The sequence below is a fragment of the Rana temporaria genome, chromosome 5, assembly GCF_905171775.1.
Source record: "Rana temporaria chromosome 5, aRanTem1.1, whole genome shotgun sequence".
Taxonomy (NCBI): Eukaryota; Metazoa; Chordata; class Amphibia; order Anura; family Ranidae; genus Rana; species Rana temporaria.
This window is the reverse complement of record NC_053493.1, coordinates 416,206,734-416,219,249: the sequence shown is the minus strand read 5'-3', so window position 1 is coordinate 416,219,249 and position 12,516 is coordinate 416,206,734. Positions and strand designations below refer to the sequence as shown.

General features: G+C 48.4%; 1 protein-coding gene across 1 annotated transcript in view; it reads right to left on the bottom strand.

Moving 5' to 3' along the window:
• Positions 1 to 12,516, bottom strand: part of LOC120941363 (WD repeat-containing protein 64-like) — a 125,672-nt gene that overhangs the window by 43,576 nt on the left and 69,580 nt on the right. Inside the window, exon 14 of the mRNA XM_040354701.1 lies at positions 8,707 to 9,113. Coding sequence (XP_040210635.1) covers positions 8,707 to 9,113 — 407 coding nt within the window. The remainder of the gene's footprint in view (positions 1 to 8,706; positions 9,114 to 12,516) is intronic.

Below are 12,516 nucleotides of genomic sequence, written 5' to 3'. Positions count from 1 at the left end.
CGCCCACACATATGATGGATACGGCCACAACATGAGCTGGAGGATAGAAGGCAAGTGTTTGCAATGATTTCTGGAACGATTGGGGAGCTTTTAACCACTTAAGCCCCGGACCATTATGCAGGTAAAGGACCTGGCCAGTTTTTGTGATTCGGCACTGCATCGCTTTAACTGACATTTTGCGCGGTCGTGCGACGTGGCTCCCAAACAAAATTGGCGTCCTTTTTTCCCCACAAACAGAGCTTTCTTTTGGTGGTATTTGATCGCCTCTGCGGTTTTTATTTTTTGCACTATAAACAAAAATAGAGGGCCAGATTCACATAGGTTAGCGGATCTTTAGATCCGCGCAACCTATGTGATTTAAAATCTGCCGCCGCAAGTTTTTGAGGCAAGTGGGTAATTCACAAAACACTTACCTCAAAACTTGCGGCGGCGTATCGTAAATCCCCCGGCGGAATTCAAATTCCGCGGCTAGGGGGAGTGTACTATTCAAATCAGGCGCGTCCCCGCGCCGATTTAACTGCGCATGCGCCGTCCGCGAATTTTCCCGGCGTGCATTGCTCCCAATGACGTCGCTAGGACGTCATTGGTTTCGGCGTGAGCATAACTGGCGTCCTGAGCTTTTGTGAATCGACGTACGCAAACGACGTAAGATTTCAAAATTCAACGCGGGAACGACGGCCATACTTAACATTGGCTGCGCCTCATAGAAGCAGGGGTAACTATACGCCGGAAAAAGCCGAACGCAAACGACGTAAAAAAAAAAAACGCCGGGCGGTCATTTGTTTGGGAATCGGCGTATCCCCTCATTTGCATAATTGTCGCGTAAATAAACCAAAACACCACCTAGCGGACGGCCAGGAATTGCAGCCTAAGATCCGACGGTGTAACACAATTACACCTGTCGGATGTTAGGCATATCTATGCGTAACTGATTCTATGAATCAGTCGCATAGATACGACCGTCGGAACTCAGAGATACGACGGTGTATCAGGAGATACGCCGTCGTATCTCTATGTGAATCTGGCCCAGAGCAACAATTTTGAAAAAAATGCAATATTTTTTACTTTTTGCTATAATAAATATCCCCCAAAAAAGATATAAAAAAACTTTTTTTCCTCAGTTTAGGCCGATACGTATTCTTCTACCTATTTTTCATTAAAAAAAAACGTAATAAGCGTTTATCGATTGGTTTGCGCAAAAATTATAGCGTTTACAAAATAGGGGAAAGATTTATGTCATTTTTAATATAATTTTTTTCTTACTAGTAGTGGCGGCGATCTGTGATTTTTATCATGACTGCGACATTATGGCGGACACATCGGACACTTTTGACGCTGTTTTGGGAACATTCACATTTATACAGCGATACAGTTTACAAAATAGGGGATAGGTTTTGGTATTTTTATTAATATTTTTTATTATTTTATCTAATGGCGGCGATCAGCGATTTTTTTCGTGACTGTGACATTATGGCGGACACATCGGACAATTTTGACACATTTTTGGGACCATTGTCATTTTCACAGCAAAAAGTGCTATAAAAATGCACTGATTACTGTGAAAATAACAATTGCAGTTTAGGAGTTAACCACTAGGGGGCGCTGTAGGGGTTAAGTGTGACCTCATACGTGTTTCTAACTGTAGGGGGGGCGGGGCTGGACGTGTGATGTCATTGGTTGTCTTTCCCTATATCAGGAAACAGACGATCACCGACATTGCCACAATGAAGAACGGAAAAGGTGCGTTTACACTCACCTCTCCCCGTTCTTCAGCTCCTGTGACCGATTGCGGAACACCGGCGGTGATCGGGTCCGTGGGTCCCGCGGAGCTTCGGACTAAGTCACGTGCGCGCACCGGCGACCCACGGCTGGGCTCTTAAAGGCGACGTACTTGTACGTGCTTGTGCCCAGCTGTGCCATTCTGCAGACGTATATGTGCAGGAGGCGGTCCTTAAGTGGTTAATGACATCCCAGTCTTAGTCCGTAGGGTTCAAAATTGAGTTGGCCCAACCTCTGCAGCTATACCAGCTTCAACTCTTCTAGGAAGGCCGTCCACAAGGTTTAGGAGTGTGTCTATGGGAATGTTTGACCATTCTTCCAGAAGAACATTTGTGAGGTCAGAGACTGATGTGGATGAGAAGACCTGGATGTCTCTAATTCATCCCCATGTATTCCATCGGGTTGAGGTCCTTCACCCTAAACTGGCTCATCCATGTGTTTATGGACCTTGATTTGGAACAGGGAGTGGGCATCTCCAAACTGTTCCCATAAAGTTGGGTGCATTACACTTTCCAAAATGTCTTGATATGCTGACACCTTAAGAGTTCCCTTCATTGGGAAGAATGGGTCAGATTCACAGCCGAGATACGACGGAGTATCTCTCAGAGTATCTATGCGACTGATTCATAGAATCAGTTACGCATAGATAGCCAGAAGATCCGACAGGTGTAATTGTTTTACACTGTCGGATCTTAGGATGCAATACCGCGGCCGCCGCTGGGGGGAGTTCGCGTCGTAAACCAGTGTCGGGTATGCAAATTAGGAGTTACGGCGATCCACGACGGTTTTTCGCGTTCGCTACTTTGCCGCTAGTCTAGTTTCCCGTCGCAAAGTTAGGCGTAGTTTTTGGTGCCTTAACTTTAGTCAGCAAACGTATTGCTGTCTAAAGTATGGGCGTCGTTCCCGCGTCGAAATTAAAAATTTCACGTCGTTTGCGTAACACGTCCGGGAATACGGAATTACGCTACACACGTCGCCGTTCGAAAAAATGACGTCACTTCGCGCAAAGCACGGCGGGAGTTACGAAACGGAGCATGCGCAGTAGGTCCGGCGCGGGAGCGCGCCTAATTTAAATGGCACACGCCCATTTAAATTACGCAGGCTTACGCCGGAGGCCGCGGCGTAGTTTTAATCGCAAGTGCTTTGTGAATCAGGCATTTGATGAAAACTTGCGGCGGTGTAACGTATCTACGATATGTTACGCCGCCGCTAGTCTACGTGAATCTGGCCCTAAGAGGCCAAGCCCAACCCCTGAAAAAAGGGATTTTTAAATACAGCTTACCTGTAAAATCCTTTTCTTGGAGTACATCACGGGACACAGAGCGGCATATTCATTACTATGTGGGTTATATGGAGTACCTTCAGGTGATGGACACTGGCAATCTCAAACAGGAAATGCCCCTCCCTATATAACCCCCTCCCATAGGAGGAGTACCTCAGTTTTGTAGCAAGCAGTATGCCTCCCAAAATGGTCCCCATAAGAGGGGTGGGAGCTCTGTGTCCCGTGATGTACTCCAAGAAAAGGATTTTACAGGTAAGCTGTATTTAAAAATCCCTTTTTCTTTATCGTACATCACGGGACACAGAGCGGCATTCATTACTATATGGGATGTCCCAAAGCAATGCTTTAATGAGGGGAGGGAGACATCTTCCCAAGACAACAGGATTTAATTTAGAGATATACTCAAAAAATAATAATAAATCCAACTTAGTCGAGAAAAATTAAACTTAAATTTAAATTTTAACTCAAGGGTGCCCCCGATTCTGAGGGTCTTAAATCGCAGCCTGCAGCACCGATTGCTCAAAGGCTGTATCAGCATTCCTTCTAACATCCACCTGGTAAATTTTTTTAAACGTGTGGACTGAAGACCAGGTTGCCGCCTTGCAAACTTGAGCCATAGAGATCTGATGGTGTGCTGCCCAGGAGGCGCCCATGGCCCTGGTAGAATGAGTCTTTACCGACAAAGGAGGAGTCAACCTCTTCAAGCCGTAGGCCTGAGTGTTTAACTGTTTAATCCACCTCGAGATGGTGGATATTGCAGCTGCCTGCCCCTTCTTGGGCCCATCTGGCAAATTGAACAACACCTCTTGTTTTTCAAATCTTCTCTGTAGCTTTAAGATCGGCCTTCCTGGCCCTGACAATACCCAAGGTATGCAGCAACCCTTCCTTTCTGGAAGTAGGTTTAGGAAAGAAGGATGGTAATACCAAATCCTGGTTTAGATGAAACTGGATATAACCTTTGGTAGGAAGGAAGGATGAGGGCGGAAAACCGACCCTGTCCTTATGCAAACTAAGATATGGTTCCTTACAGGATAAGGCTGCCAGCTCCGCTACTCTTCTGGCGGAAACTATGGCGACCAAAAATACTGACTTCCTTGTCAGTGAAACCAAAAGAATTTAAGCCAACCGCTCAAAAATGTTGTTTCTGTAAACTTGACAGAACAAGATTTAAATCCCACGGACAAAGCGGGGATTTAACTGGAGGTTTAATACGCAAGACCCCCCGCATGCAGGTCTTAACCAGCGAGTGAGTGGCTCAAAAGGTTGTTTCTGTAAACTTGACAGAACCTGATTTAAATCCCACGGACAAAGCGGGGATTTAACTGGAGGTTTAATACGCAAGACCCCCTGCATGAAGGTCTTAACCAGCGAGTGGGTGGCCAGCGGCCACTGAAACCACACTGACAAAGCTGACATCTGTCCTTTAATTGTGTTTAATGCCAGGCCTTTATCCACTCCTAGCTGGAGAAAAACTTAAACACTCGATCAATGGTATACTTGCGGGAAAGCCATTACTTGGACTCACACCAGCCTACGTAGGTTTTCCAGATCCTGTAATAAATCACCCTGGAGACCGGCTTTCTAGCCCTGACCAGGGTAGAGGTTACCTGCCTAGACAGCCCTCCACCCCTGAGACTCAGGGATTCAGCCGCCAGGCCGTCAAATTTAGACGCCGTAACGCAGGGTGGAGGATCGGGCCTTGTGAGAGTAGGTCTGGCCGTAGAGGAAGCGTCCAAGGGTCTCCCACTGCCATCTTTAGGATTAGTGAGTACCATGCCCTCCTGGGCCATGCTGGAGCTACCAGGATGACTGGTTTGCGCTCCACCCTGATCCTGGGCAACAGGCGGGGTAGTAACTGTAGCGGGGGAAAGGCATACAGAAGTTTGAACTGATGCCAAGGGCACACCAACGCATCGGTTCCGCAGGCCATCGGATCCCTTGTCCGGGATATGAACCCGTCTAGTTTCTTATTGAACCTTGATGCCATGATATACATGTCTGGCACACCCCACTTCTGACAGATTGTCCGGAAGACCTGGGGATGTAGAGACCATTCCCCTGGCGACAGAGTTTGGCGACTTAGGAAGTCCGCCTGCCGGTTGTCCACTCCGGGAATGAATATTGCCGATATGCAGGGTACATAAGCTTCTGCCCATAAAAAAATTAAGCTCACTTCTCTTTGAGCGGCGCGACTCCTGGTTCCCCCTTGGTGGTTTATACAGTGATGAAAATAAGTATTTGAACACCCTGCTATTTTGCAAGTTCTCCCACTTGGAAATCATGGAGGGGTCTGAAATTGTTATCGTAGGTGCATGTCCACTGTGAGAGGCATAATCAAAAAAAAAAAATCCAGAAATCACAATGTATGATTTTTTTAACTATTTGTTTGTATGATACAGCTGCAAATAAGTATTTGAACACCTGAGAAAATCAATGTTAATATTTGGTACAGTAGCCTTTGTTTGCAATTACAGAGGTCAAACGTTTCTTGTAGTTTTTCACCAGGTTTGCACACACTGGAGGAGGGATTTTGGCCCACTCCTCCACACAAATCTTCTCTAGATCAGTCAGGTTTCTGGGCTGTCGCTAAGAAACACGGAGTTTGAGCTCCCTCCAAAGATTCTCTATTGGGTTTAGGTCTGGAGACTGGCTAGGCCACGCCAGAACCTTGATATGCTTCTTACAGAGCCACTCCTTGGTTATCCTGGCTGTGTGCTTCGGGTCATTGTCATGTTGGAAGACCGAGCCTCGACCCATCTTCAAAGCTCTAACTGAGGGAAGGAGGTTGTTGCCCAAAATCTTGCAATACATGGCCCCGTTCATCCTCTCCTTAATACAGTGCAGTCGCCCTGTCCCATGTGCAGAAAAACACCCCCAAAGCATGATGCTACCACCCCCATGCTTCACAGTAGGGATGATGTTCTTGAGATGGTACTCATCATTCTTCTTCCTCCAAACACGGTTAGTGGAATTATGACCAAAAAGTTCTATTTTGGTCTCATCTGACCACATGACTTTCTCCCTTGACTCCTCTGGATCATCCAAATGGTCATTGGCAAACTTAAGACGGGCCTTGACATGTGCTGGTTTAAGCAGGGGAACGTTCCGTGCCATGCATGATTTCAAACCATGACGTCTTAGTGTATTACCAACAGTAACCTTGGAAACGGTGGTCCCAGCTCTTTTCAGGTCATTGACCAGCTCCTCACCTTTCTTAGGATCATTGAGACCCCCCGAGGTGAGATTTTGCATGGAGCCCCAGTCCGAGGGAGATTGACAGTCATGTTTAGCTTCTTCCATTTTCTAATGATTGCTCCAACAGTGGACCTTTTTTCACCAAGCTGCTTGGCAATTTCCCCGTAGCCCTTTCCAGCCTTGTGGAGGTGTACAATTTTGTCTCTAGTGTCTTTGGACAGCTCTTTGGTCTTGGCCATGTTAGTAGTTGGATTCTTACTGATTGTATGGGGTGGACAGGTGTCTTTATGCAGCTAATCACAAATTGTGATTTCTGGAATTTTTTTTTTTTGATTATGTCTCTCACAGTGGACATGCACCTACGATGACAATTTCAGACCCCTCCATGATTTCCAAGTGGGAGAACTTGCAAAATAGCAGGGTGTTCAAATACTTATTTTCCTCACTGTATATGCCACAGCTGTGGCATTGTCTGATTGTATCCTCACCGGGGACCCCTGCAATTTGGTTGTCCAAGCCTCGAGGGCTAGCCGAGCTGCTCTGAGCTCCAGGATATTGATGGGCAGCTGCTTGTCCGCCTCTGCCCAAGTACCTTGGCGAGTGCTACCATCCAAGACCGCTCCCCAGCCTTTCAGGCTGGCATCTGTGGTCACTATCTTCCAGGCTATGGGGGTGAAAGATTTTCCCTTTAGCAGATTCTGAGGGTTTAACCACCAGCCCAGACTTTGCCGGACTCTTGATCATAGAGTTAAAGGAAACTCCAAGGCCTGGGCCTTCTTGTTCCAAGCTGTTAGAATGGCTGCCTGTAGGACGCGAGTATGGCTCTGTGCGTAAGGTACCGCCTCGAACGTGGCCACTAGCTTGCCTAGTAAACGCATACATAGGCGAATGGTTGGCTCTCTTTTGCTTAGAACCAATCGAATCAATTCAAATATTCCAACTGTTTTGAGGGTTGAAATGCTGATTTTTCTCGGTTTAGGATCCAACCGAACCTCTCCAGGTACTGAACCGTGAGGGCTACTGCTTGCTCCAAGCAAGGAGCCGAGTGATCTATGATTAAGAGGTCGTCCAAGTATGCTAGGACCGTGACCCCTTGGATTCTTAGATTGGCTAGAATTGGAGCCAGGACCTTCGTGAATACCCGGGGGGCCGTAGCCAGCCCGAAAGGGAGCGCCACAAATTGGAAGTGACGCTGGGCCACCGTGAAGCGCAAAAATCTTTGATGTGGCTGAAAGATCGGTATATGAAGGTAAGCGTCTTTTATGTCTATAGACGCCAGAAAGTCGTCCTTCTGGAGCGCGGCGGCTGCTGACCGAACGGATTCCATCCGAAATGACTGGACCTTTAGGTAAACGTTTAGACTCTTTAGGTCCAAAATGGGTCTGACATCGCCGTTGGGTTTTGGTATGACAAACAGATTGGAGTAGAAACCTAGCCCCTTCTCTTGGGCTGGTACCTCTACTATCACGCCCTGGCGAAGCAGACGATCCAATGCCGCTAGCAGCAAGGCCTTTTTTGCTGGATCGTTCGGAACCCTTGATTCCTGGAAATGAGGCGGAGGAAACTTTTGAAACTCTAATCTGTAGCCTGTGGCCACAGATGACTGGACCCATTTGTCGGGGATGTCGGCTTCCCAAACCTCTGCAAAGAGACGAAGCCTTCCCCCCACTCGAGTGAGTGGGGGCGCCCCTTCATAAAGCAGACTTAGGGGCTGGCTTTGTTGGTTTGCGAAACCATGGCTTCTTGCCCCCAGGGGCCTGTCCCTGCGACTTATTGTTAAAGTTGGATCGCGCAGGAGGCCGTCGATACTGCCTGGAATTTGAGGTACTCGGCATAGGGGAAAGCTGCCTTTTAAAGGCGGGCCCCCGGAACCTCTTTTTTACTGGTAGAAGGGTACTTTTGCCACTTGAAATAGTCTGAATGTATTTATCCAGATCTTCCCCGAAGAGTCGCCCTCCATGGAAGGGGAACCCCGCCAGCAGTTTCTTGCATGGTGGTTCGGCCGCCCAGTTCTTTAACCATAAGAGCCTCCTCATATGCACCAAACATAGAGATAGACGAGACGCCTGTTGGATGGAGTCCTTTAAAGGAACTACCGCAAAGCACAAAGCTCTGGGAATATCAGATAACTCCTCAGCCTGCTGGGCAGGAATGTCCTTAAGCATCTGTTTTGTCTGGTCCTTTAAAGCCTGACAGACCCCGATAGCAGCCACAGCTGGCTGTACCACTGCTCCTGCCGTAGCAAAGGAGGCTTTCAAAAGTGATTCTAAACGTTTATCCACCGGGTCTTTAAACATTTGTATGTTTTCCACTGGGCACGTTAATGATTTATTTACACAGGAGATGGCTGCGTCCACGGCTGGGAGCTCCCATTTTTTGGCAAATTTCTCCTCCATAGGGTAGATAATAGAAAATCTTTTAGGCGGCAGAAAAATTCTGTCCGGCCGTACCCAATCCTGGAAGATTAACTCCTCTAACAGAGGATGGACCGGAAAAACTGCGTTGCTCAAGGGCGCTTTTAAGGATCCCAAAGAGGAAACCTCCGGAAGCTGAGGCTCTGGTAAGGGCATCTTAAAGGCCGAGCGGACCATGTCTGTCAAATACTGTATCCATAAACTCTCCGCTTGGGAGGCTGAAAATGGTTCCTCTACAGTAGATTCCTCAATGTCTGAACCCTCTAGGTTCTGGTCCAATTGATCCTCCTGATCTTCTAACTCCTCCGGGGAAAGAACCTCATTATCCGAGGATACACCCTTAGGCGAAGGGGATCTAGTCCGCTTCTTGCCTGGCATAGATCTGGTGATCATAGCTGCCAATCTTTCCTCTAGCCCTCCTAGGGAGACGGCTAGCATCTCCTCTGTGATAAACACAGGGTTGGGTGGATCTGGGCCAGCCTCAGCACCAGACCCCCCTACTGGCTCACCCAAGGCACCCACCACTGCTTGGTTGACAGGTGGGGAGAGTACCGGCATAGCTTGACTCGTATCCTCAGAATCCGAGGGGGAACCCTTTGGTTTTTTGACCCCTTTTGCCCCTTTTGATCCCGAGCCTTTGGGAGCCATGGTACAATACCGAGGTACCCCCGTATACAACAACTAACTGTTGTAATCAGGAGATAATATATGTGGTTTAAGGAACAACAGTACTACTGATGACCAAAAACCTGGTGGGGAATCCAGTCAGTGCTTTTTTTTTTTTTTTCAAAAGAAAAGTTTTTTTTTTTTTTTTTTTTCAATTACTATATATATATATTCTCTTTTTTTTTTTTTTTTTTTTTAAAGCACACTGTCCCCCACAAAAGAATTTGCTAGTATCCACCTGCTGCCATAAGGATTTTTTAGGCTGGACAAAATTAAGCTAGTTCTGAATTCCAGAACTGCAATACTCGCTTGCGCCACCGGGTGTCACTGTTCTCAGCCGCAGCGCTGCCGCTCTGTGTCCTCCTTGTTCCAGGCTCAGACTGAATGAGCTGTACATCACAGAGGAAGGGACGCCCCTTCCTCCTATGAACCTGACGCCCCGCCCCCCCCCCCTCCGAAATGGCACGAAATTTTGTTATTTCTCATGCACGCGCCCGCGCGCGCGCCCGCTATCGGGGGGGGGGGCCATCTGGAAGACACCAGGAGTCCTGCTTTGCAGGATACATGCCACAGCGCAGAGGAGCCTTAAAGCATCCCTTTACCGGACACAGAGCGGGCTAGGGGAATTCCCCTCCCTTCAGCTGCCTGCGGCCTGACACCCAGCCAGGTAGGAACTCTTGGTAGGTTAAGACCTAAGTTCTGGGAAAGGTATAGGCCCACAGCCCCCTTTACCCACCTAGCGCGCAGCCAGATGGTTACCTGCAAACAGACCAGGGAATCCAATATTTGGGGGGTAAAATATCCAGACCATCCTGTCTTTCTTAGACATAGTGGCCCCAACTGCCAATGCCAGAGCATACACAGGCTAACCTCCCCATAGATCCCTGGAGGGCCCGCTGTCGAACCAAGTCCCGCAGGCCCCCCCTCTTACCTGCTCCATGCCGCAGGACCTTGCACAGCAAGCGGTCCAATCTTCACCCATCTCCGTGGGTAGCGTAGTAGACCTTCAGGCTCTGGGATCCTGGAAGGAACCCACTGTCCTGGACCTATACAGCACCCTGGCAAACAGGTTACTTTAGGCACTTTAACAAAAAAGGCTCTAAGTCCTGGGCCCAGGGTCCAGCTCTCTAAAGAGAGAAGCGTTATAGGCAAAACCCCCGGCTTGGGGGCCCGGGTACAGTCCACTTTGGCACTGAGGCACTTTGGACAGATCCGGTTAGCCTGCCTTGATCCCAAGGATGTGGAGGCAAAGCTATTCCGTGACCAACACCTAAGACACTGGCGAAAAAACTGAGGTACTCCTCCTATGGGAGGGGGTTATATAGGGAGGGGACTTCCTGTTTGAGATTGCCAGTGTCCATCACCTGAAGGTACTCCATATAACCCACATAGTAATGAATATGCCGCTCTGTGTCCCGTGATGTACGATAAAGAAAACAACCCCACACCACAATCCCCTCCTCCACCAAATGATTTGGACCAGTGCACAAAGCAAGTTCCATAAAGACACGGATACTTTTGGTAATTCAGGGCTGGATTCACAAAGAGTTACGCCGGCGTATCAGTGGATACGCCGACGTAACTCGCAATCTAAGCCGTCGTATGTTTAAGTGTATGCTCAAACTGAGATACACTTAAACCTAGCTAAGATACGACGGCCTGCGCCGTCGTATCCTAGGGTGAAATTTTTCCGCTGGCCGCTAGGCGGCGCTTCCGTTGATTTGGGCGTAGAATATGTAAATGACTAGATACGCCAATTCACGAAAGTACGCTTACTCGTCGCAGTAAAGATACGCCATTTCCGTAAGAGGTACGCTGCGTAAAGATAAAGCTACCCCCTAGGTGGCGTAGCCATTGTTAAGTATGGCCGTCGTTCCCGCGTCGTTTGAAAATTTTACGTTGTTTGCGTAAGTCGTCCGTGAATGGGGCTGGACGTAATATACTTTCACGTCAAAACCAATACGTCCTTGCGGCGTACTTTGGAGCAATGCACACTGGGATATGTACACGGACGGCGCATGCGCCGTTCGTAAAAAACGTCAATCACGTCGGGGTAACCAATCATTAACATAAAACACGCCCCCCTCATCCTCATTTGAATTAGGCGCGCTTACGCCGGCCCCATTTACGCTACGCCGCCTTAAGTTAGGAGGCAAGTGCTTTGTGAATACAGCACTTGCCTCTCTAACTTACGGCGGCGTAACGTAAATACGATACGCTACGCCGACATAAAAATGCGCGGATCTACGTGAATCCAGCCCTTAGTGTATAAGCTTTGGGCACCAAGGCTTTGAGTGGGGTATCCCTTTTTTTACACCTCCTAAAGACCCCCCAAAGCTAAAGGCCATGCAGGCTGGTCTCATCATCACAGGAGGCCACAAGCTTCCTGCACCTTTGCAACAAGGATTCCATTGGATGAACTAGATGGACTTTTTTCAACCTGATTAACTCTCAGTGGCGGCTGGTGTTTTTTTTTTTTGGGGGGGATGCCAAACAATCCACCTGACCCTACCCCCCCTTCCGGTCGGTAGGGTCGCGGATGGCAGGTCACAGGTGACACCCCCCGGTCAGTGAGTCAGTCGGGGGCCCCACACTTACCCCATCTCGTGGGCAGCGGCGGCTTCTCTCAGGGCTGCTTCTTCTACCTCCTCTCCTCCGTACGCTGTGCGTCTCCTGCCGGCCAATCCCATCAGATCTCCTTTCGGCCAATCAGGTGACGGGTCTCAGGACCCACTTCCTGATTGGTCAGGAGGAGATTCAGTGTTACAATAGTGAACATTCATTCGCTATTGTAACACAACTGAGTGGGCTCGGAGCGCAGTGCTCTGTTTCCACCGAGACCACCCTTTTTTTAAACCTATTAGACCCTCTGGCTCTAATGGCGTGCTTCATAAAAAGAAAAAGAAAACCCCATTGGAATCCATGCACTTGGCGCCCTGTATGTAGATCAGGGGAGACAGATGCATGGATAGGGGGAGGTGGCGCTTGTGCGCCCCTAGTGGATGGGCTGCCACTGCTAACTATATAACCAGTCCACATGCCTGGGGAAATTGGACTTGCAGAGTTAGGAAGGAGCAACTATGTTTTTTTATTCATTAACTGAAAAAATAGAAACGCGCCAAATACAGTGGCACCTTGGTTTAAAAGTAACTTGGTTTGAGAGTGTTTTGATTTGCGAGC